Below are 25,642 nucleotides of genomic sequence, written 5' to 3'. Positions count from 1 at the left end.
AAATAGAAAAAGGCACCGTTCAATGTCAAAGCAAACTTATAGCTGTCATTATAAACTTAGAGTTTATAATAAGTATAATAATTGAAACGAAGAAAGGAAAAAGCAGGAGATAGAAAGTTTAGGAAGTTGCCAAAGAGATTAAGGAATTGTTGTTTTGGATTAATAAGTAATTAGGTTGTGGATAAAAGTGGTTTATAAAAATTAAAATGCCTATGAGATAATAATTCTGTTGTTTAAAAAGATACATTTCTGGGCTTCCCTGGTGGCGCAGTGGTTGAGAGTCCGCCTGCTGATGCAGGGGACACGGGTTCGTGCCCCGGTCCGGGAAGATCCCACGTGCCGCGGAGCGGCTGGGCCCGTGAGCCATGGCCGCTGAGCCTGCGCGTCCGGAGCCTGTGTTCTCCAGCGGGAGAGGCCACAACAGTGAGAGGCCCGCGTACCGTAAAAAAAAAAAAAAAAGATACATTTCTAAAATGGAGTTTCTTTACAGTTATTAGAGCCTGAAGCAAAATTTGAGTATTTTTAAAGAAGAAAATAAAATGATTATAACATAGCAGTAGCTTTATTAAAAATGAGACTCATCCTCCTTTCCACCATGGGAAACCCCAAAAGACCAGGGAAATATCTTTCTGCCTTGGATTGAACTTTATAAAGTACAGAACAATTTTCTGCTTAGCCTTTCCCACCGTGCCTCTGTGAATTATTCCATTGTGAAACATCAGTCCTTCTACAGTACTCTTCCTCCACTAAAAAACCAATTCTGTTAACTGGCATTACCCTTAGGACTCAGCAGCTCTGTCTCTTGAAAGATACTGGTTTTCCTGTTCACCGTAATATCACAGAGTTGGGAAATAAGTGGGAGTGGGAGTAGAGGTAGTGTCAGCATTTTTGTTGTTCCTTGTTCCCCTCACAGAATGTTACTATATAACCCACATATAGACATTTTTTTACTGATACTCTGTACCATTCAGAACACCATCCTTTAGCTTTTATTTTCATCTACTGATTTTAGCAACTCCTTCTAAATGCCAGCTTTTCCACATCTGAGCCTCATCATCATTCTTGGCTACTTTTCTTTGCATGGCCTGACCTTCTGGTCTTCATTTCAGCAGGCTACTTTCCTGGATCTGGTTGTTACCAGAACTTTTCCATTTGAGGAGTTTTACAATTTCCTGTCATTTCTATTTTATTTCCCATCCCTTGCTGTACAGTTTGATGCTTACTCTATTATCTGTGCCACTCATTTCACTAGATTCCTTCTGGCTTCTTTTATTATCTTTATTATTATTATTCTTTAATTCTTTTATTATATTTAGTATATTTTATTATTTTCTTTTTAAATCCAATCTGAATTTTCCTTGTCAGTCATTTAAACCACTCTTTCATTGATATTTCAGTGGAAAATATGTTGCTGAGTTGTTTTTAAAAAATATTTATTTATTTATTTTTGGCTGCATTGGATCTTCATTGCTGCGTGCGGGCTTTCTCTGGTTGTGGCGAGTGGGGGATACTCTTTGTTGCAGTGCACAGGCTTCTCATTGCGGTGGCTTCTCTTGCTGTGGAGCATGGGCTCTAGGAGCACGGGTTTCAGTAGTTGTGGCATGTGGGTCAGTAGTTGTGGCACATGGGCTTAGTTGCTCCGTGGCATGTGGGATCTTCCCGGACCAGGTATTGAACATGTGTCCCCTGCATTGGCAGGCGGATTCTTAACCACTTCGCCACCAGGGAAGCCCCTGTTGCTGAGTTTTAATCTTACCTTACACTAAAGGAACTTTGTTGAATACCCATTGTTAAAAGGGAAAATTCAGTATTTAAAGGTGAGTCTTTCATACAACAAATATTTATTGAGCATCTACTATTTGCTAGATACTTGCTGTTCTAGGCACTGGGAATATGTAAATGAACAAAGACAGAAATCCCCATTCCTAAGGGAACATACATTGTGGTGAGGGCCAGAGAAATACTACCGTAAATAAATAAGTAAATGAATATTATGCTAGACATAATATTAGAAAGTATTAAGTGCTGGGGGAAAAGGAGTGTAGGGGATTTTTTGTGGGGAGGTTAGTTAAAGTTTTACATAGAATAACCAAGGAAGGCCTTACTGAGAAGATCTAGGTAACATTTGAATAAAGATTTCTATAATGAACAAGGCCTTATATTTTAGTTTATATGTTCAGATTTTTAAATCTTGAGTATTCTTAAAGTAGGATAAATCTATATTCTTACTTAAATTCTTATGCTACACTGTATAAGATCTTGGACTTCATGGATTTGGTGAATGATATCAAAGTATGCATCAATAATAGTCAGAGGGCTTCCCCGGTAGCACAGTGGGTAAGAATCCGATTGCCTGCCACTGCAGCGGACATGGGCTTGAGCCCTGGTCTCGGAAGATCCCACATGCCATGGAGCAACTAAGCCCATGTGCCACAACTACTGAACTTCCACTCTGGAGCCCGTGACCCACAACTACTGAAGCCCGTGTGCCGCAGCTACTGAAGCCTGCGCACTTAGAGCCCGTGCTCCACAACAAGAGAAGCCACTGCAATGAGAAGCCTGCGCACCGAAACAAAGACTAGCCCCCGCTCACCACAACTAGAGAAAGCCTGCACACAGCAACGAAGACCCGACGCAGTCATAACTAGATAGATAGATAGATAGATAGAAAAAAATAGTCATAAACCTAGGTATGAGTGATTCCTCCATTTATTCAATCAGGTCTTCTTTATTCTTGATTCTGTTTCATCCTTTTCATCTCGACCCCTCTTCAGTCTTGTCTGTATTATTGCAGATAAGGTTTCTAATATTTTTTCAAGGCCCAGTTTTCACCTCTCTCTAACTTTTATATTGCTTACAATACTGAACTTTCTAAAGCTTGGGTCTCATATTCCTTTAGTAGTTCCCCCAAAATTCCTAGATACAATTTCATCTCCTTAATTTCACCACAATAAACTCGTATAATCTGACCCTTACTTCCTTGAATCTATCTACCTGTTTCCCAAAGACAACACTTCCATGATGTTGCCTTACTGAGTTACTCATCATTCACTAAAAGCATGCATTGAACTTAGAGAAATGCTATCCTCTCTTTTACATTAATTAAATACTATAAAGATAGTATACTGCAAGTTGTATGTGGAATAGAGAATGTGTACATACAGCTTGCTAGTCCTGAGGAAATAATAATGGCAGAAACAATTTCCCTTTTATTGTCACAGGTAACTCACAGATGGACAAATAGGAAAATTGAGTTAGAGGAAGCACCTTGGGCAAACCAGTTTTGCTGTGAAGGACTGTAATTGAAAGAAATGCTAATAATAATAACGTTCATCTAGTTTAGAATAACCTGTTCATTTTAGGGTCAATCCATTGAAAAGATAATAAATTATACTATTAATTACTTTTCTGTACAACCATGAATTTTGTGACTTTCTCCCAGCAATTTTAAAATAGTTCATTCTTTAATACTACTAATATTCCTTGAAGGGGAAAAAAACCTGCCTGCTGCATTTCTATTCTCTTTCTTTTGGAGCAAAAAATAGCTCTGTGTGTGGCGGGGGGGATGTTAGCGGTTTCCTGTGTTTGTGTGTGTGTGAGCGGTTTCCTGAAAATTAAGATTTAGAATGTAACCCATATTACCTTCCTGGTTGCTATTATTTCCTCTTTTTAGAAAATGTCAGCTTAATACTTATTATTCAGTTGTTTTGAACTAACATTTCATTCTTTAGTTATTGATTTATACTGGTTGATCTAGTCTATCAGGTTCATCATGATTATCTTGGCTTCATCTTTCCCTTTTATACCTGATTGTGATATATTTCACAACCTTTCCATTACATTCCCATTGCCACTAAACTATTATAATGGATAATAGCCTCCCTAATAGCTAAAGCCCCAAATCTTTGATCTCAAATTATTGACCTTACTTGATAGTTTTCTAAATATTTCCTTCCTAAATTATAATCTGAATGTAGCATGCTTTTAGTTGATTGGTTGATTGATATTATTCTTTTAATTAATCAACAGGTGTTTGAGAGCCTTCTGTGTACTAGGCTTCTTTGTTTTTAAGTTTAAGGTGTACACTGTGATGGTATGATTTAGACTTCTTGTATCAGTCTGCTCAGGCTGCCATAACAAAACACAACAGACTGGCTGATTTAAACAGCAGAAATTTATTTTCTCACAGTTCTGGAGACTTGGAAGTCCTAGATCCGGGTGCTGACTTTTCTCTGGGATAGATGACCAAGAGTACAGTTGCTGGGTTGTATGGTAGTTTTATGCTGAGTTTCATAAGAAACTGCTAGACTTTCTTCCTGGGTGGCTGTACCATGTTAAATTTCCACCAGCAGTATATGAGCAATCCAGTTTCTAGGGATTCTTGCCTGCATTTGTGTAATCAGTATTTTTTATTTTAGTCGTGTTGATAGGTGTGTAGTAGTAGCTCGTTGTAGTTTTAATTTCCATTTCCCTAATGGCTAAGGTTGAATATCTTTTTATGTGCTTATTTGTATCTTCTTTGGTGAAATATCTGTTTGTGTCCTTTTCCTGTTTTCTCATTAGATTGTTAGTTTTTTTTGCTGTTGAGTTTTGAAGGTTTTTTTTTTAATTTTAGATACTAGTCCTTTTCAGGATATATGGTTTCTAAATATTTTCTCCCAGTCTACAGATTGTCTTTTTAACCTTCACGGGATATTTTGCAGAGCAGAATTTTAAATTGATGAAGTTCACTTTATCAGTTTTTCCTTTCATGGATCACATTTTAGGTGTCAAGTTCGTGAATACTTTCCCTAATCCTGCGTCCTGAAGATTTATCCTATTTTAAGTTTTATAGTTTTATATTTAAGTATGTGGTCCATTTTAAATAATTTTTATATAAGGTGTGATACTTAGGTCAAGGTTCAGTTCTTTTGCCTACAAATATCCAATTTTTTCCAGAACCACTTGTTGAAAAAGTTGTCATTTCATTAAATTACTTTTGTACTCTTAAAAAATCAGTTAAGCATTTTTATGTAGGTTCTCCATTTTGTTCCATTGCTCTGTCTGTCCCGCAATAGGTATCACATACTGTTTTACTGTAGCTGTATTGTAAGTCCAAATAGTGGGTAAAGTGATTTCTCCCATTTTATTCTTCTTTTTCAATGTTATTTCAGCTATTCTAGGGTTTGTGCCTTTCCATATAAATTTTAGAGTGATCTTGTCTATGTCTACAAAAATCTTTACTGGATTTTGACAAGAATTATATTAAACCTGTTGGTCAGTTGGGGAGAATTGACATATTTACTGTGTTGAATCTTCCAGTCCATGAATGTGGTATGTCTCCAGTTTAGGTCTTTGAATTCTTTCATTAGCATTTTATAATTTTCAATGTATAGATCCTAAAGATATGTTTTATTAAGCGTATACCTAAGTGTTTAATTTTTCTTGGCGCAATTGTAGATAGTATTGTGTTTATAATTTTGGTTAGTGCATGCTCATTGTATGTGTATAGAAATTCAATTAATTTTTGTGTGTTGATCTTGCATCCTGTTACCTTGCTGAACTGTGAGGTTTTGTGGTAGATTCCCTGGGATTTTTAAATGTAGACAATCATGTCATCTACAAATATGAACAGCTTTATTTCTTCCTTTTCAATCTATATACCTTTTATTTATTTATTTTTTCCTTATTGCAGTGGCTAGAACTTTAAGTTCTGTGTTTAATAAGAATGGTCATAGTGGACATCCTTGCCTCATTCAGATTTTAACGGAAACATATTCAGTCTTTCACCCTTGAGTATGATGTTAGCTATAGAGTTTTTTATAGATGATTTTTTTTTTGTTTTTTTGGCTGCGTTGGGTCTTCGTTGTGCGCAGGCTTTCTCTAGTTGCGGCAAGCGGGGGCTACTCTTCATTGCAGTGTGTAGGCTTTTCATTGCGGTGGCTTCTCTTGTTGCAGACCATGGGCTCTAGGTGCACGGGCTTCAGTAGGTGCACGGGCTTCAGTAATTGTGGCTCGTGGGCTCTAGAGGGCAGGCTCAGTAGTTGTAGCACACAGGCTTAGTTGCTTCACGGCATGTGGGATCTTTTCGTACCAGGGATTGAACCCGTATCCCCTGCATTGGCAGGTGGATTCTTAACCACTGTGCTACCAGGGAAGTCCCTATAGATGATTTTTATTGAGTTGCTGATAATTTTTTATTATGAATGGGTCTTGGAATTTGTCAGAGGTTTTTTCTGTGTCAGTTGATATGGTCACATCTTTAGCTTGTTGATATAGATTACACTGATTGATTTTTTTAATGTTGACCCAGCCTTGTATTCCTGGAATAAGTCCCACTTGGTCATGGTGTGTAATCTTTTTGTATATTGTTGGGTTTGATATGCTGCTATTTTTGGAGAAGTTTTGTGCTTAAATTCATGAGAGATACTGGTCTGTAGTTTCCTCTTTTTTTGGTACTGTCTTTGTATGGTGTTGGTATCAAGATATTGGTGGCCTCATAAAATGAATTGGGTAGTATTCCCTCCTCTTCTGTTTTCTGAAAGAGTTTGTGTAAAATTGATGTTAGGGCGACTTCTCTGGCCCCTTTCTCTCCGACCAGTGAATCTCGCCCGGGAGCGCTCCCTAATAAAGCTCACTTGAAGCTTTCCTCTGTTTCGTGGTGCCGTTTGTTAAGATCCGACCGTACAGAGCTTCGGAAGGAAGGTGCTGGTCGCAGAGAAGGAAGGAGACTCGCTGCTGAAAGTAAATTTACTCAAGGTGGGAAGTTGCTATTAAAACTACAGCTACACTGCTTATGAAGAATCGGGCATGTGTCCTGAGTGAGCACAGATACGGGAGAAGAATCTCAACTTTGTTAGGAATCCTTCTGGTTTAAGTGTCAGATTCACGTGCACCTCGATTGACAATTCAGAATTCATGCTGTATCGCAGGATCAATCCTTCATTGCTGCTTCTTCTGTATTAGCTCGGTGCTTTGTGACAGCCTGGAAGGGTGGGATGGGGAGAGTGGGAGGGAGGGAGACGCAAGAGGGAAGACATATGGGAACATATGTATATGTATAGCTGATTCACTTTGTTATAAAGCAGAAACTAACACACCATTGTAAAGCAATTATACCCCAATAAAGATGTTTAAAAGAAAGTAATAATAAAATTAAAAAAAAAAATTGATGTTAGTTCCTCTGATAATATTTGGTAGAATTCTCCAGTGAAACCATCTCAGTATAGAGAGATCCATCTCTCTCTCTCTCTCTCTCTCTCTCTCTTTTTTTTTCTTTTTCTTTTTTGGCCACACCCTGCAGCTTGTGGAATCTTAGTTCCCTGACCAGGGATCAAACCCCAGGCCCTTGGCAGTGAAAGTGTGGAGTCTTAACTGCTGGACTGCCAGGGAGTTCCCAAGAGTGATCTCTTTTTGAGAGCTTTTAAATTACAAAATCAGCGTCTTTAATGGTTACAGAACTATTTAGGTTTATCTATTTTATCTTGGTTGAGTTTTGATAATAATGTGATTTTCAAAGAATTGGTCCGTTTCTTCTAAGCTGTCTAATTTGAGTGTAAAGTTGTTTTTAGTATCTCAAGTACTGTTTTAAAGGCTACAAGGATCTTTAGCAATATCCTGTCTCATTTCTAAAATTGGTGATTTGTGTATTCATTTTTAATTTGTCGATCTTACTAGAGATTTATCAATTTTATTGCTTTTTTTTAGACCAGCTTTTTGTTTCATTGAGTTTCCCCCCCATCTATTTTCAATTTGTATTTCTGTTCATTTCTATTATTTGATATTTTCTTCCTTCATCTTGCTTTGGGTTTATTTTGCTCTCCTTTTTCTAGTTTCTTGAGGTAGGAACTTCAATTATTGATTTGAGATCCTTCCTTGTTCCAACATCCATAACCTTTTGAAAGACTTCAATTCACTGTAATATAAAGGTTTGAATTTATAAAGTTTAACCTTATTTACTAAATTATTCAAATCTTATGTATCCTTTTTGTGTGTATGTTTGCTTCAATTTAAAGGCTGAAGATCTACAACTATCATTATGTTTTTGGATATTCTTGTGTTTCTAAATGTTTTTTTTGTTACATAGATATTGCTGTGTAGGTCAGTTAGTAAAGGTTCATGGCTGTTAAATTTTTAGATCACTGAGATTGATTCCATCAGAATTGTACGGGCCTCTCTCCAAATTATGCAGACCCAGTTGAGGGTAAAGAGAATTGTTTAAGCTTATTTAGTTTTATTCTAGCAATTCAGAGTTCTGACAGCCTGTGGGGACTTGGGAAAGAGCCAAGTAAAGAAGCAGGGGCGTATTGCCTGTGCCTAAGAATTTGCCACCAGGAGTTAGAGCAGTATCCTAATTGTGACAGTTCCCTCCTCTGTTTTGTATCTCATCTCCTGTTCCCTCATCTTGTCGCCTTTCACTATCATTTTCTACTGATCCAGTTTCTTTAATGGTTACAGATTTCTAATGGTTTTCTATTTTCAGTCAGTTTTGGTAAGTTATAATTTTTCTAGGAAATTGCTATTTCACTTAGATTTTCAAATTTGAAGTCATAAAACCTTACATTGTATTGTATTCTTCGTTTTTTAATATTTATTTTATTATTTATTTATTTTGTCTGCACCGGGTCTTAGTTGCGGTACGTGGGGCCTTCATTGTGGCATGTGGACTCTTACTTGCAGCATGCATGTGGGATCTAGTTCCCCAATTAGGGATCGAACCCGGGCCCCCTGCATTGGGAGCACAGGGTCTTACCCACTGGACCACCAGGGAAGTCCCACACTGTACTCTTTATTACTTTCTAAATCTTTGCTGTGCCTTCAGTTTTGATTATGTAGTCACAGTATAATTATCCTATTTAGGAAATTTAACATAAATGTAGTACTTCAGTCCATATTCCAGTTTCACCAACTTTTCTAATAATGTTCTTACAACATTTTTGCTCTCTCAGTACAAGATCATGTAGTGTTTAGCCGTCATGTGTCTTTATGCTCCTTTAATCTGGAGCAGTTCCTCAGTCTTTCTTTCATGACATAGACATATTTTTAAACTATTGGCTCCCTCCCTTCCTTTTGTGGTAGCTGAACTGTTATTATTTGAGAAGAAACACTACCAGTGTTCCTTCTGTTACTTTTTAAATTTTTTTCTAAAATCTTATTCATCTCAGAATCCAGCTTTGAACACAAATTTTTATTACTAGATAATTAGTAAAAATGTGTTATTTGATAACAATATAGTTTCATATTTCATAGAATGCACTGGTGTCCTTTATAAAGGATATTAGTTTTTATGTCATCCAGAAAACTAAAGTTCATAATACAAGGCAACTATTTGAGATACCAATTATCGATTTTGGTTATCAAGTAATTTAACTTGAATATGGAGTTTTTATTTCAAAAATGAAATGTTTTTTCCTTGATTCAAAGGTATTTCAGAAAGTTACTAATTTGTCTAGTTACCACCTATTACTACATCTTAGATAATACTTTTTGTAAACATGTAATTATCTATTTGTAAGGTAGCATCTATAATAAAGTTACATAGTAGTTTGAAAGTACATTTTTAACTTTGCTCTCCCAAATTATTAGTTGTTATTAGTGAAACAGAAATGTACTTATACCCATTTTTGGCTTGGTCTATTTTAAATTCTTTTGGCAAACAGTCCAGTAATTTGCTCTATATTTCCCAAAATAACTTGGAATATATCTTCAGAAGTTTTAGTTATTAAGTAACTGTGGTGTCCCCTCCCCCACTTTTTCTCTGTAATATATCCTAGAATTTCTTTCAGAAGAAGGAAAAGCATTGGAGATTATGTTTTCACTGTCTTTAGAATCAATTAACTTAAGCTTCACGGAATCTATTCATAAGCTCTTTGAGGTCCTGAGTACCTTTATCATTCAAACTCCTCCACCTCCCATACTCAACAAAGTAAATACTGACCTCTCAGGCTTTCATAGCAACTGTACTATTATGGGCTAGTGGCATCACCTTGTGACCAAAATCACCACTGCTACTAGTATGTATTGAAGATCTACTCTGTTGTCAGACACTATTTGAGTTCTCTGTATGTATTGCCTTATTTAATTCTCAAGTCAGATGGGTAATGAGTGGTGGAGAGTAGATGGGACCCAACTATTCTAAGCTGTAGAACCCACGAGCTTAATTTCTATACCAAAATTCCTCTTATGCTTTAATAACATTTTTCTTCTTGGGAAGTGTATGTGTACTTTTCCTGTTCCTTCTGTTATTCATATCTTAATTATTTTGTTTTGGAAATTTTTTACTCATGTGAAGAATATCCATTCTCATTAACCATCTTTCTTCTTTTCCTTTCTCTTTTAACCCTTAGCTTGGTACTGTAAGGAAACCACTTCTGTTCCCTGACTCCCTTCATCTATATAGATTTTAATATATTTATGCTAATAGTAGTTTCGCTTTCCTTAAATTCAGAGTTCACCTGTGCATCTGTTTGTTCTTTCATAATATCTATTTAACCTTTTTAGAAGAAAGACAAAGAATATTTGTTCTTTTTGTTACCACTATCTCAAAAGACTTCAAGATCTTATTAATCATGGTTCAAAAAGTATTTATCTAGCTAGAAAAGACTTGTATGTCTTAAGCAACTTAGACCTATTTAGAGTCTATAATATTAAAATGCAAAGCTGTTCTGCCAAATACTCCTTAATATTCTCCCTTGGGTATAGTCCCCTTCCCAAAGATGGTTCCAGTCAGTCTGTTTGCAGTGACTATGTTCTACTCAAACCTAGTCAGGTATATTGGTATGTAAAAGTCTGAAATTTTTTCTTTTAGAGGTGTCAGTATAAAAACATTTAAGTGCTTTTGAATTTGTTGTTGCTTTTTCTAGTTAAATTTTTTTCCATTATACTTTTTTATAGTTTATAATAAATAGTGATTCTTTTCTAATCCCAGTATACTTGTAGATGATCCAAAAGTTCAAAATATTCTAGTACTGATTATAAAACATGACTCTTTAATTTCTTCTTCGTTAACTAGCCACGTGCTTAGTGGATCCATTAGGGGTTATGGATGTCAAGTTATTTGGGCAGCATATTCTTTTGTAGTTATTCTTGTTGAGTCACTCTTACACTTAATATTCACTTTACAGTTGTTATTTACACTCAATATCTTTTCTGCTTATTAATTTAATATATAACCTGTCTTCTTTAGGGTAGAAATAAGGGCAGTGCCACTAGTCTACTTTAAATTTATCTTTCTCTAATTTATACATGTCCTTCATGGTTACTATGGAGGTCTGATGAAATTCACATCACTCCTTAACCCCAGAAAGAAGTATAGTCAATTAATAATTAGAATTAGCTAGAGATGTGCTTCAAGTTTGACAACTGTTTACAGACTATTTTTACGGTTAACTTTTAATGGCTTCTGGCAGTTGCTTTTAGGGTAGTCTTAACAGAACTTAAAATTATTCATTTCATTTTGTACTAGATCTTCTCTTGTAAAAAAGTTCTAAGAGTGAGTGCAGGTCTTGTATTCTGGGAGAGATGTAACCACTTCAGGCCTGTAGAACACCTGTTACTTTACTTTATTGGTAATTCTCCCTACTGGCCAGAAGTAATTTATCAGGGTACCTTATTTTTCCAACAGCATAAATAATTCACCTGGCAGTGCTGGATTGGTTGATTGTAATCTCTTGGCAAAAATGTAATTGCCATTTTCTACAGTTTGTTTGCTAGTTATTCCAATCATAGATATGGTAAACTTTGAATCTGCTTCCTGTATGCCTGTTACTGTTAATATTACTGTGATCTTAAGATACAGAATTAATACAGTGAAAACTACAGTGAACTAAAGTCAGAGCACATTGTTCTGATATAGTTGAGAAGAGCCAGTGGAAATGGGAGGCAGCATAATTCACTAACTTTTAAGAATCCTTCTAGCTCTTAAAATTGTTTTTGTTTTTTCTGGAATGCAGATTTAGTATTGATCACATGGTAGGTAGAAGCCTTATGAGACATTCTTTTAACTTTTTTTTTTTAACACCTTTTTAATCTCATTGATCTTTTTAAAAAATTTGAGATGGACAGTTGTTATCCCTATTACTTAATAAAGGTGTGATTTATATTGTCTTTAGTGTGATGAGAATGCATTTATTTTTTAAATGCTACTTAAAGTCAGAAGCAGAACAACTTTTTAATATATTGTGTGACTTAGATGAGAAATTGTTATGCCCTAGATATGGAGGCTTTGATAATTATGTAAATGCTGAGTGATGCAGAATGTTCTAGGAAGCATAGTTTTTAAATTATCTGCAAAGATGGTGAGTGGTTATGTCAGTAGATTACCTGCACTTTTCTTTCTCATTACCTATTCCTAAATTCAGAACAGCTACTGCCATAGTAGCCTTTTCCTAAATGATAATTATTTTTAATGGTACGTTAAATACATACTATGAACAGTAAGATATATTTTATTTCCTAATGTTACTTTGTAGATAAAAGTTAATGACATAAATTGACATCTACTTCATAATTAGGTGACATTTTGTTTTTGTACCAACATGATGTGTATGATGTGCAACCTCAGTATTTGTATGACTTTTAGGTGGACACATTCTTGCATAGGTACTTGTTTGAGTCAAAGAACTAGTTCAGGGCTCCCCTGGTGACGCAGTGGTTGAGAGTCCACCTGCTGATGCAGGGGACATGGGTTCGTGCCCCGGTCCGGGAAGATCCCACATGCCACGGAGCGGCTGGGCCCGTGAGCCATGGCCGCTGAGCCTGCGCGTCTGGAGCCTGTGCTCCGCAATGGGAAAGGCCACAACAGTGAGAGGCCCGCGTACCGCAAAAAGAAAAAAGAACTAGTTCATTATCCTTACCATTTCCTCAGTGTATTTTAAAGCTCATTTTAAAAATTTATTTTTTATGTGTTTTTGGAACCTCTATAAAAAAATAGATGGCCATTTGTAAATAAGTGGTATAGATGAGTATAGATCACATTGAAATTTTATTTATCTAACAGATAATAGTTGGAAAACAACTTTGGGAAGTTTCAGAGAGGAGCTAATTCAGCAATATTTTCATGTATTAAAGATTAATTTAGTGACATTTTCATGTAATAATGACTGTAGGCCCAAACTCCATTTTTTATGTCCTTCTCTTTTTTAACAATTGCAATTTAGCAGTTTTCTAAAATACGTATCTCTTTCCCAGTGTTTATGAATATAGTAAATATGTTGCAGTAATCCATAATGCCAATTTTAACTTCTTGAATTCCAAAACCTAATATATTTATGAATTTTATTATTATTATTGCAAAATGGTTGTTGCAACAGATAGTTAAATCTTTGTTAAATGCCAAGTGCTAACACACTTTGCCTGTAAGCAAGCAGGACATTATTTTGTTACCTTCTTTGTTACTTATTTCAGAATAACAAGACTTAACTATCACAGATATTCAGTGACAGGCTGGTAAAATTTAACAATCAGCTTTTGGTGAGGGAGGGCGGGGGGATTGGAGAGAGGAAATGCTTTATAGCTTAACATACTCCCACCGTGGCAGTTTTCAGTCAATATAATGTCACTGCATGTGGAGTTGGGAAGAAGTGATTAGTAGTGCACCATTATTTTTTCTTTTGTTACCTGTGCTTTGGTGTCATATCCAATAAAACATTGCCAAATCCAATGTCATAAAATGACATTGACATTGACATATGACATATTTTGTCCTATGTTTTCTTCTAGGAGTTTTATCGTTTTAGGTCTGCTTAGGGTCCTTGATATATTTTGAGTTAATTATTGCCTGTGGTGTTAGATAAGGGTCCAACTTCATTCTTTTGCCTGTGCACATCCAGTTTCCCAGTACCACTTGTTGAAAAGACTTTCCTTTCTTCCACTGAATGGTCTTGGCACTGTTGTCAAATATGTTGAGGTAGTTTCCTTCTAGTTCTTGTTAGGTATTTTTATCATGAAAAGATGTTGAATTTTGTTAAATGCTTTTTCTGCATCAATTGTGATGATCATGTGGATTTTTTTCCCTTTTATTCTGTTCAAGTAGGATATTACATTGATCAGTTTTCATGTGTTTAACCATCCTTGCATTCATTTGTTGAGGATTTTTTGCATCAGTATTCATAAAGGATATTGATACATAGTTTTCTTGTAATGTCTTTGGCTTTGGTATCAGCACAATGCTGTCCTCATAGAATGAGTTAGGAAGTGTTTACTCTTTCAATCTTTTGGGAAAGTTTGAAGTATTGGTATTAGTTCTTTAAATGTTTGATATAATTGACCAGTGAAGCCATCAGGTCCAGGGTTTTTCTTTATTGAGAGACATTTAATTACTGATCCAATCTACTTACTAGCTATATATCTATTCAAATTTTCTATTTATTTCTGATTTAGTCTTGGTCTGTTTTATGTTTCTAGTAATTTGTCTGTTAAATCTAGGTTATCTGACTTGTTGGTGTACAATTGTTCATAGTACTCTCTTATAATGCTTCTTATTTCTGTAGAATTGATGGTAATGTCTCCACTTTCATTTCTGATTTTTATAATTTGTGTCAATTTGCATCTTCTCTCTTTTTCTTTTTAGTCCTTCTAGCTAAAGGACTTATTAAAATCTTTTTGAAGAACCAACTGTTGGATTCATTGATTTTCTCTATTATTTTTCTGTTCTCTAATTTGTTTCTGCCCTCATTATTATTTCCTTTCTTCTGCTAGGTTTGAGTTTAGTTTGTTCTTCTTTTCTAGTTCCTTAAATTATAAAGTTATGTTGTTGATTTAAGATTTTTCTTTCTTTTTTTTTTTAATGCAGGTGTTTCTAAATTTTCCCCTTAGTACTGCTTTCGCTGTGTGCTATAAGTTTTGATATGTTGTGTTTTTGCTCTCTAAGTATTTTGTAATTTCCCTTGTGATTTCTTCTTTGATCAGTTGGTTAATTCCCAAAATTTTTAAAATTTTCCAGTTGTCCTTTTGTTATTGATTTTTAATTTCATCTTATTGTGGCCAAAGATACTTTGTATGATATCCATATTTTTTATTATATTGAGATTAATTTGTGGCCTAACATATGGTCTGTCCTGAAAAATATCCCATGTGCACTTCAGAAAAATGTGTGTTCTGTTGCTGAGTAGAGTGTTTTGTATATGTCTGTTTGGTCTAGTTGGTTTACTATGTTAAATTCTCTATATCTTTATATTCTGTCTGGTTCTTCTGTTGATTATGTGAGTGAGGTATTGACATCTCCAACTATTAGTGTAGAACTGTGTTTCTCCCTTCAGTTGTGTCAATTTTTGCTTTATATATTTTGATGGTCTGTTACTAAGTACCTAAATGTTTATTGTTGTATCTTTTTGCCTTATTGAACCATTTATTAATATATAATATTTTTATTATAATGTCCGTTTTTATTTAAAGTCTATTTTGTCTGATATTAATATAGCCACCCCTGATCCCTTTTGGTTGCTCTTTGCATGGAATGTTTTTTTCCATCCTTTCACTTTAAACCTGTTTATGTCTTTGGTTGTGCTTTTATTTGCTCTGCCAATCTCTGTCATTTGGTTGGATAGTTAAATCCATTTACGTTTAAAGTAATTGCTGATAAGGAGGGACTTCTGTGATTTTGCTGTCTTTGTGTGTCCCTAGTAGCCTTTTCTCCCTCATTTCCTGCATTCGTATCTTCCTTTGTGTTTAGTTGATCGTAACAAAATGTTTAAATTCCTTTCTCATTTCCTTTTATTTATATTCTATAGCTATTTTCTTTGTGGTTACCATGGAGGTTGCACTTAACATCCTAAAGTTATAACACTCTAATTGGGATTTAAACTAGCTTAACTTCAATAACATACAAAAACTGTTTCTTTACAGCTTTGAGCCCACCCCTTTCATTTGTTGATAAATTACATCTTTATACACTGTTTGCCCAGAAACATAAATTAATACTTCTTTTAAATGTATTAGTCTCTCAAATTTTGTAGAAAACAATATTTGGAGTTATACACCACAGTTACAGCAATACTTAGCTTTTATACTAATAATTCATTGTTTTCTTTAAATGTAATAGTCTCTCTTAAATTTTATAGAAAACATAAAGTAGAGTTTCAAACCAATGTTAAAAATATTGCTTTTATAATTACCCTTATATTTACCTTTATTTCTTTATATGACTTAAATTTACTTTCTTATGTCATTTAAATTCACCGTGTAGGTCTCCCTTCTGCATGTTTTGCAGGGCAGATCTAGTGGAAACAAACTCCCTTAGCTTTTGTTTATCTGGAAATGGCTTAATTTCTTCGTTACTTTTGAAGGATATTTTTGCCAAATATAGAATTCTTGGTTGACAATTTTTTCTTTCAGCACTTTGAATGTGTCCACCCACTATCTTCTAGCCTCCAAAGTTTCTGAAGAGAAATCTGCTGACGTTCTTACTGAGGATTCCTTGTATGTGATAATTCACTTCTCTCTTGCTACTTTGAAGAATCTCTGTGTCTCTGTGTGGCCTGTTGAGTTCATCTTATTCAGAGTTTGTTGAGCTTCTTGGATGTTTATGTTCATGACTTTCATAAAATTTGGGGAGTTTTCAACCATTCTTTCTTCATATATTCTCTCTGCCCCTTTCTTGTTCTTCTAGTTCCCACAATGTGTATGTTGGTCCTCTTGATGCTGCCCGTAGGTCTCTTAGACTCTGTTTGTGTTTCTTCAGTCTTTTTCCTTTCTGCTCCTCAGACTCTAATTTCTGTTGTCCTATCTTCCAGTTCACTGTTTATTTTTTGTGCCTACTCAAATCTGCTTTTGAATCCCTCTAATTGGAGTTTTCATTTTAGTTATTTACTTTTCAGCTTCAGAATTTTTTAGTTTCTTTTTAGACTTTCTATCTCTTTATTGTTATTTCCATTTTGTTCATACATTGTTTTATGTCATACTTTGCTATATGACCTACTGAGAGAAACAAAAAGAAATCAACAAGAAAATGTCCCAGAAAAGACCCAACGGCAGATCATTAGACAAAGACTTATTAAGAAAAACTGTTGTAAAGATGCTCAAAGAACTAAATAAGATATGGAGAATCTTTGAATGCTTTGGGATTTTTCTGTTGAACACTGGACATTTAAATCATAATATGGTAACTTGGAATATGGTAATATGGAAATCAGATTATTCCCTTCCTTGGAGTTTCCTAATTTTTGTTATTGTTTTTTTTTTTTTGGTTTTTTTTTTTGATTGTTGTAGGTTGTCTCTGTGCCAGCCTGAGGTGTAAATTTAAGGTTTTTTCATGTCTTTTCTGAGCCTTTCCCTGGATATGCATAGTCACTTTCTAATTCTTCCTGTGTATGTAGTTATTTTTGAATGTCCTAGTCTTCAATGTCTGGCTCCCATCATGGGAAAAAGTGATAAATGACAGATAAAAAAGGGAGCTGGCTTTTTAAATACCTTGAAAGTCACTTCGTTCTGATACAGAGGAACTTGCAACAATGAGGGAAGATAAAACAGTGGCAAATGGCTACCCTCCTCTTTGTCTGCACCTCTGTGATCAGAAGCAGCAATTAGTGATGAGAGCACCGATCCCTGATACTTGGAGGATAAGGTCCTTTTTACCTACCATGGCTTCTGTAATTTGCATTTGCAGGGCTCCCTGCCCTATGGCTGGGAGTTGGGATGAAGGAGGTGCTGCTACTGTGCTACTACCTGAAATAGACAAAATTAACTGCAATTTACTGTCCATGTCTTCCCTGGAAGTTACAAGCTTTCACAGACTCTGTCGAGTTCTAACATAGTCACAGCAGACAGATTCTGCCAGTCAGTTTTGTCTAGGTAGGGAGACAGATTTCCTGGTGCTTCTTGCCTCCTGCCATCTTCCCACAATGTTGAGAAGATGGTGCCTGCTGCCATCTTCCCAGAATCTTCTTTAATCCCATCTTAATTTCTGTATTGAGTGACTTTGTGAGTAGATTAAGTAGCAAGACCTCTGTATTAATGAGTTGGGAGTGCTTTTATTAAAATATAACAGCTCTTTTCTCACCTACCTTTGTATTTAAGAGCTACATTAGATGCATTTGATATATGTATAGTAATTTTGGCATTTAACTTTTGGCAGGTGGTTTTGGAATGTATGCTTAAAAAAGACCTCATTTACAATAAGGTCACTCCAACATTTCACCACTGGAAGATTGATGACAAGAAATTTGGTCTTACCTTTCAAAGTCCTGCTGATGCTAGGGCTTTTGATAGAGGCATTCGAAGAGCTATAGAGGATATTTCTCAAGGTAGGTTATTTTGACTGTTTTCTCTATTTGTTTATCAGTTATATATAGTAGAAGTGACTTCAAGCAAGTCAGCTTTTGTGATATGAGATTAGGCTTTGAAAGCTGACTGTAAGTGAAGATAAAATAATGGGCTCCTTAATCTGTTTTATGTTTGTCACATCACAGTATATACCAATTACATGTATTATCTTGAAGAGCCCATCAAGAGCACACTTCAGATAATTTGAAAGTTTTAAAAATAAGAGCTCAAAGAAGAGGGCAGCAGTCAGGTAGAACTTTGAAAATCCTCCGTGAGTATGTTACTCATATCCTTGTTTTGGTAATTATAAAGAGAAAATTTGTAATAATCAAATATATGTCAACTCCAGTTATTCTATGGCAAAACCTTCCTTACTGCTTTATCTGATTTCATTAATAAGGATTGGCAGAGACCTCAACCCAATCTATCCCTTTGTATATCTTACCAGTCTGTTAAGATCATTAACTCTAAAGCTTGCAGGTTTTAAAGGGAGAAAGAATATTTACATGTAAGACTGGCCTGTGCTTAATTAAACAAAAAGAAATCACGTTAAAACCCATTTCTTTCCCCCAAAGAAGTCATAACTAAGATTTGATTTGCTTTTCTAATTAAGAAGAAACATTATCTCTATTAGTAGAAATAACCTTCTTATACAACATAACTGAATGAAAATGTGTTGACAACATTGTGACTCATATATTTTGAAGATGGCATTTTAGTAGGAAAATCAGAAGAAATAAACTAATTACGAGACAAACCATAGGCAAGGACATGGAAGTGCTTAGTACAAATATGTATTGCTAAGTGTGTGAAACTGAAGTTAAATAATCTATTTAGCTACTTTAAAAGACTAGAATTTGGTAAACAAACAATCATTGATTTCTGATTCAGAAAAAAATTCCATGAAATGATAGCACGCATTTTTAGTACAAGAACCCATAAATTCTTCCTATATCAGGGTTCTCATTGTTCCCTGCACATTTGAATCACCTGGGAGCCTTTTGAAAAATAGCATAATTGGTCCCCACTCCAGCTCACTTGAATCAGACTGCCTGGGGATTGGTGCTGAGGCATTCCTTTTTTTTTTTTTAAGTTCCTGTTCATTTCAAATGTGGTGAGGAATTGTCAGATGATTATATATCATGAATTTAGGGAGGGGCAAGATGAATATGGATCTTCATATTCTCCAGTAGTAGTTGTGGTTCTCAAACCACTGCAAGAAACTTAAAAATAAAAAAATTTATGATGCCCGATGCCTCATCCCTCAGAGATTCTGACATTATTGGTTTGAGACTGTGTTCTGGCATCAGTATAATTTTTTTAAAGTTTCCCAGTTAATTCTAATATTTTGTTAGTGTTGAAGAACCAGTGCTTTAAAAAGAAAATCATTATCCATGGTTGCTGGAATATTTAGTTTTGAATACTTTTATGCCCACATTTATACCCCCATAGGAACATACTTCTTTCACTAGGATCAGATAGATTGGGTTTAACCTTTTAAAAGAAAATTAATGAGAAGCTTACAAACACCTAGCCAGGTAGAATAGGCTACAGTACTCAGCCTGTCTCATTGTTTTTGAACATTTTTGAAAACGTACTGGTTAGCCTTATTATCAGCCACTGTATAGGTTTTCAGCAATCCCATTTTCTTACTTAGCCTCCCATGACAGTAAGAATAAACTATGCACCCTTTCCATAGGGCAGTTTTCTCTTCATCTCCATGATAGCTATGTCTCAAGGGTAGCATAAACTCAGAATACTTTGCTAAGGTAAATCCTTCCTTATTAATTTATTGGAACTAAAGGCACTCTTGAACGCCATGAAAACTTATATAGAGGCATTGGTACACAAAAGTCAATAGCAACAATTTGCTATTGACTATCAACAGTGGATTAAGGCTCATTTTTTTTCCTTACTAAAGCTACTAAAATCCTAGTTGGGGGTACTAAATACCGTTTCCTGGGTCAGAGTACTTAGAAAAATTGAATAAATCACGTGGGCATTACCTAAACACCAGAAGAGTGTGGTGCATATACTTTTCCTGGCAGTTTCAGTATTTGAGAGAAATCAGAGGAAGGGCTTGCCAGAGATAGCGTACTTTCACAGAAAACACCTCTTTAAGTAAGTAACTGGAAATTTACCTGTAGAAGAGGAAAACAATTGCTTTATTCTCTGTTTGTCTAACAGAGGGGCAAGTATGAGTGACCAACATCTGACTGGTTACCAGGCAGTCCAGAATGATCTCTGATTAGTCTTCTACAGTATCATAGTGATATTATCAATGAGTCAGCAATACTAAAATCTAAAACAAAAATTCTATGCTTAATTAACTTTTACCCGTTTTCTTAGGATGCCCAGCATTTAAAAATGAAACTGAAGGAGCAGAAGACAACTTACAAGTAAGTAGTTTGGATTAAAAGGAATTTCTAGGCATAAAGGTTGTGGAGGAAATCACTAGCCTTAATAAATAAACAATTCATATAAATTCTTAAGAAATTTCTGGTCACTGTATTTGTCAGGAAATACAGGGAAAACAGAACCAATAGAATGTGTGTATGTGTATATATATATATATATACATATATATGTATGTATTTATTAATATGTATAAAGAGGACTTGGTTTTGTTCGGTTTGTTTGTTTAAGGAATTGGCTCATGTGACTGTGGGAACTGGCCAGTCCGAAATTCACAGGGTAAGCAGGTAGGCAGGCATCGCAGAAGTTCTGGCAGGAGTTGATGTTTTGCTCTTGAGTCAGAAGGCAGTCTAAAGGCAGACTTCCTTCCTCCTTGGGGGACCTCAGTCTTTTCTTTAAGTCTTTCCAGAATGAGTCCACCCACTTTATGGAGGATAATCTCCTTTACTCTGAGTCTCTGATTTAGATGTTAGTCACATATGAAAATTACCTTCACAGTAGTTAGACTGGTGTTTGACCAAACCACTTGCCACTATCGCCTAGCCAAGTTGACAGATAAAATTAACCATCACAGATACCCCACCACATAGGCAAGGTACTTGTATTAAAAATTCGTAGAAAAGTAATTTCAGACTATTAATAAGCATATGGACACCCTTCTGTTTTATATCACTAGTAATCAGCAGGTAGTATAAATTAACATTAGTTATGAAATTATCAAAGATTTAAAAATTAATATTACCCCAGACTGTGTCTTTCCATGAGGTTGACAGATTGATGCTCTGCTAGAAAATATAGATTGGTAGATTCTTTTTAGAAAGCAGTTTGGTAATAATGTATTTAAAAGCCTTAAAAATAGAAACAGGACTTCCCTGGTGGTCCAATGGTTAAGACTTCCCCTTCTAATATTTCAGGTTCAATCCCTGGTCGGGGAGCTAAGATCCCACATACCTTGTGGCCAAAAAGCCAAAACAAAGCAGAAGCAGTATGGTAGCAAATTCAATAAAGGCTTTAAAATTGGTCCACATTTAAAAAAAAAAAATTCATACCTATTGATTCAGTGAATCAATTTAAGGAAATAGAGATACACAAAAAATTTGTATACACAGATTTTTGGGTGTGTGTGTATGAAATAGTGATAATAAAAAATAAGCTATGTAAATGGAATGGAAATGGTAGAATTAATTAAGGTATCTTTGTCATGCGACCACTAAAAATTTTATTATTAATTTACTTGCAGTGTATTGAGTAGTAAAAACAGATAATTATATGGTGTTGTCACCCATTTTTACTCAACTAAAATGTTATATTTGTTACTTTTGGATTGTGGGATTCTGAGCTATATGGCTTTCTTTTTAGTACTTTTAATTTCCTAAAATATTAATACTTTTAGGAGAATAGTGAAAGAACCCAAATTTATATGTATACCTTGTATTAATAATCAATTATTCATATTATTGTAAAAATAGTCATCACCTAAAGGACATGGCAAAATGTTTTATGTACATTTATAATCAGAAAATAAAAATGTTTTTTATTTCTGAAAATTTGAGAAATATAGTAAAGTTCAAAAAATAAAACATAGATATGCTACCATCCATGATTACCATCATACATATTTTTTTTAAATATTTATTTATTTATTTGGCTGCTCCAGATCTTAGCTGCGGCACGCAAGATCTTTGTTGCCGCGTGTAGGATCTTCGTTGCTGCATGCAGGATCTTTAGTTGTGGCACATGGGATCTTTAGTTGCTGCATGCAAAGTCTTAATTGCAGCATGTGGGATCTAGTTCCCTGACCAGGGATCGAACCCAGGCCCCCTGCATTGGGAGCACAGAGTCTTAGCCACTGGACCACCAGGGAAGTCCCATATGTATTTTTAAATATAGCCTCTGAGTTTTTTTCTGGACAAATAAATGGGTACACATGTGTTGTTATTATATCATTATTCTGTAGCTTTTTTTTTCACTTAAATACATAATGATATTTTGTAACCTTAAATATTTTTTCAAGTTTACAATTTTTAATCTTTTTTGTGTCTATCTAATTTGTTTTCAATAGATGTATCCTAACCCATTATCCTTATTGTAAATTTAAGAGTTCTTATTTGTGTTTTAATATATGAATCTGTTTATTTTATTGATGGTTAATTATTATTTTAAAAACTCAGTTTCATTTAATTAGGTATAAGAAATAAGTAATAAAATGCAAAATAAGTATACTTTTTATAGTTAAGTGTTTCCTAAAGTTCTGTTCTGGTATCAATGAGAATATGGAGCTGGAAATGGGGAAACATTTTCTGAATTGCTCCCTGTGAAGAGAGTAAATTTGGTTAAAATTCAACTTTAAAAAGAATTTTTTAACATTCTGCTTTGGTTTTCCTTCATTTCTATATATAGCACTGTATAGAGGAAAAACTTTTACAGGACTTAATTGTTTGCAAGACTTTGTGCATATTGCCATCAATGGCTAGTAGAGATAATTATTGTATAACCAAAGCAAGGAGTAGTTAATCTGTTGTTAGCTCCTTGGGATCTCTGCTTCATAGTAAGGTCTCTCCACTGCCCCCAGTCCATGGGGTTACATACACACACACACACACACACACACTCTCTCTCTCTCTCTCTCTCTCTCCCACACACACACACACACACGTACACACACACACCTAAAAGAGTTATTTATATTTTAGCTTCATTATACACTAAAGCACTTTCTTGGTTTTTACTTTCATAATAAAATAGAAAATGTGCATTGTCACTAGAGACTCTAAAATAGGCTTCCATGTAAGTGTAATTTCACTAAGAGCAATTTTTATATCAAGTTTTAGTTCTTGGTTTTTACTTACTGTGATGTTTTAAAAATAGATTCTTAAATTATATTCCTTTTGGTGGAATCTTATTCTCCTCCCCTTGAGTGGGTGCTATACTTACTGGGTTGTTTTTTAATAAGGAGCATATGGTAGAAATGACAAGAGTATGACTTCCAAAGGTAGGCCATAAAAGATATTGCAGCTTGTTTCTGGCTCTCTTAGATCCCCTGTACTGGAGGATGCCAACTGCCATGTCATGGGGACACTCAAGCAACTCTATGGAGATGTGCTTGTGGTGAGGAACTGAAGTTTTGTGACAATAAACATGTTAATGAGCCATCTTGGATGCAAGTCATTCACCCCCAAATGAGCCATCAGATGACTGCAGTCATGGTTGATGTTTTAACTGTAACTTCCCTAGGGACTGTGAGCTGGAACCACCTCATTAAGCTGTTCCTGAATTCATGACCTACAGAAACTGTAAAATAACAAATTTCATTTTAAGCCTCTAGGTTTGGGGTAATTGGTTACTAATAGAGATTTTGCTGCCCATAATAATGAGGTGCTGCCATAACAAATACTTCAAAATGTGGCATATAATTTGAACTTGGGGACAGTAGATAGAAGCTTAAAGTTAAGCCTTTGAGGAGACTCCTGATGAGGTCTTAAATGAAAATGAAGAACACCATATTGGAAACTGAAAGAAAGGAAATCACTGTTATATAGTAGCAGAAAGTTTAGCAACATTGTCACCTGTAGTAATAAGTGAAGTAGAAAATGTACTACTTCTGGTTATGGTAAAGCAGTGGATGGGAGAAATAGGCTCAGGAAGGGCTCCTAAGCAAACAAAAAGAACCAGGACTTGGTGGTTTGGAAAATTCTCATCGTCTCAATATGTCAAACTATGCTAAAATTAGGAAATGGCTTCCAGGCAAAGATCATATCCTGGGCACTCTCAGAATAGGTTTGTCTGAAGGTGAAGCCAGTGGTGTGACTATAAAATCCTTTGTTAAAACCTCAGAAAGATGTAATGTGAGCCTCAGAGAACCTTTCAAAGTAAGAGGGCTTAAAGCAGATTAAGGGTGTCCTCAGCAGAAATTTAAAGTAGAGAAGAGTTTGTCTCAGAATTGTGACTGTGCTTTTTGTCTAACAGAGTGTGAATCCCAGTAAGATTCCCAAGAGACCCACAAAGTTTTCAAAAGAGTTAATTGGTAGAAATATTACCAGTCTGAGGAGCGGCCCCTTGGATCCCCAGAATTTTACCGGCAAGAAGCAGGTTGAAAAACATTTTACATTGTAAACATGGACTTCCTTTCATAAAATGGAAAGATAACTCAGAAATAGAACCAAAATCTCAAAGGGCAGAGCCAAGAGCTATGGAGAATTATTCCCATATTCAAGGAACTTCTAACGTGTTCCCACCTTGATTACAGAATTACTTTGGATCAGTGACTCCATTTTCTCTTATTCTGAACCAGAAGTTTTATAACAATTATCCTCTGCCTGTCCTACCATTGTATTTTGGTTGTGTGTGGGGCAGATAATTTGTCTGTTTAGTTCATGGGTCCTCACAACGAGAGGAACTGTACTTAAGGAACACCATTCAGCTAAGTTGCTCCCAAATTTCTTACTCAATGTAAGAAATTAGTAAATGTTCTTTGAAGCTGCAGTTTTGTGGTAATTGGTGGTTATGCACCAACAGCTAACCAATACATAAGCAGAAAAGGAAGATGAGTAGAATGAAAGCTAACATTTATAGTCATGTTCATTTTATCTTGCTTCCATTCTCAACTTTTTTAGATGATACATCTAGCTTAAGTTAAATTGCATTTTTCAATAGAAGATTGTATTATATCTTGATTTTATAGCCCCTTTACAACTAAAAGTATGTTCAGGTAGAAAAAAACACAGTTCTTATTAGTTTAAAAAATTCTGAGCCCGATTATGTATGTATAATATATTAACCTTAATTATACCAAAAGGGGCTGGGGGATACTGAGATGCTCGCAAAATGTGAAATTTTTAAAAAAAGAATCAACTTACAGAATTAAACTGCCAAAGAAAACTCTTAAGTTTACTTTAGTACCATTTATTTCATGATATGCTAAAGTTTTCACATACATCATTCTTATTTTGGAATGTATTGGAGGTTATAAAGTATTCTAATTCAGTTAACC

General features: G+C 35.1%; 1 protein-coding gene across 3 annotated transcripts in view; it reads left to right on the top strand.

Annotated features, from left to right (window-relative positions):
- The window catches only part of SPRED1 (sprouty related EVH1 domain containing 1), a 116,333-nt gene that overhangs the window by 53,429 nt on the left and 37,262 nt on the right, over nucleotides 1-25,642 (top strand). For all 3 annotated transcript variants that reach the window (XM_024732593.1, XM_024732594.1, XM_024732592.1), the window contains 2 exons: nucleotides 18,050-18,218; nucleotides 20,587-20,636. In XM_024732593.1, the coding sequence (XP_024588361.1) occupies nucleotides 18,050-18,218; nucleotides 20,587-20,636 (219 nt within the window). The remainder of the gene's footprint in view (nucleotides 1-18,049; nucleotides 18,219-20,586; nucleotides 20,637-25,642) is intronic.

Source organism: Neophocaena asiaeorientalis, unplaced genomic scaffold (assembly GCF_003031525.2).
Source record: "Neophocaena asiaeorientalis asiaeorientalis breed wild unplaced genomic scaffold, Neophocaena_asiaeorientalis_V1.1 scaffold119, whole genome shotgun sequence".
Taxonomy (NCBI): Eukaryota; Metazoa; Chordata; class Mammalia; order Artiodactyla; family Phocoenidae; genus Neophocaena; species Neophocaena asiaeorientalis.
This window is presented reverse-complemented; position numbering and strand designations above follow the sequence as displayed.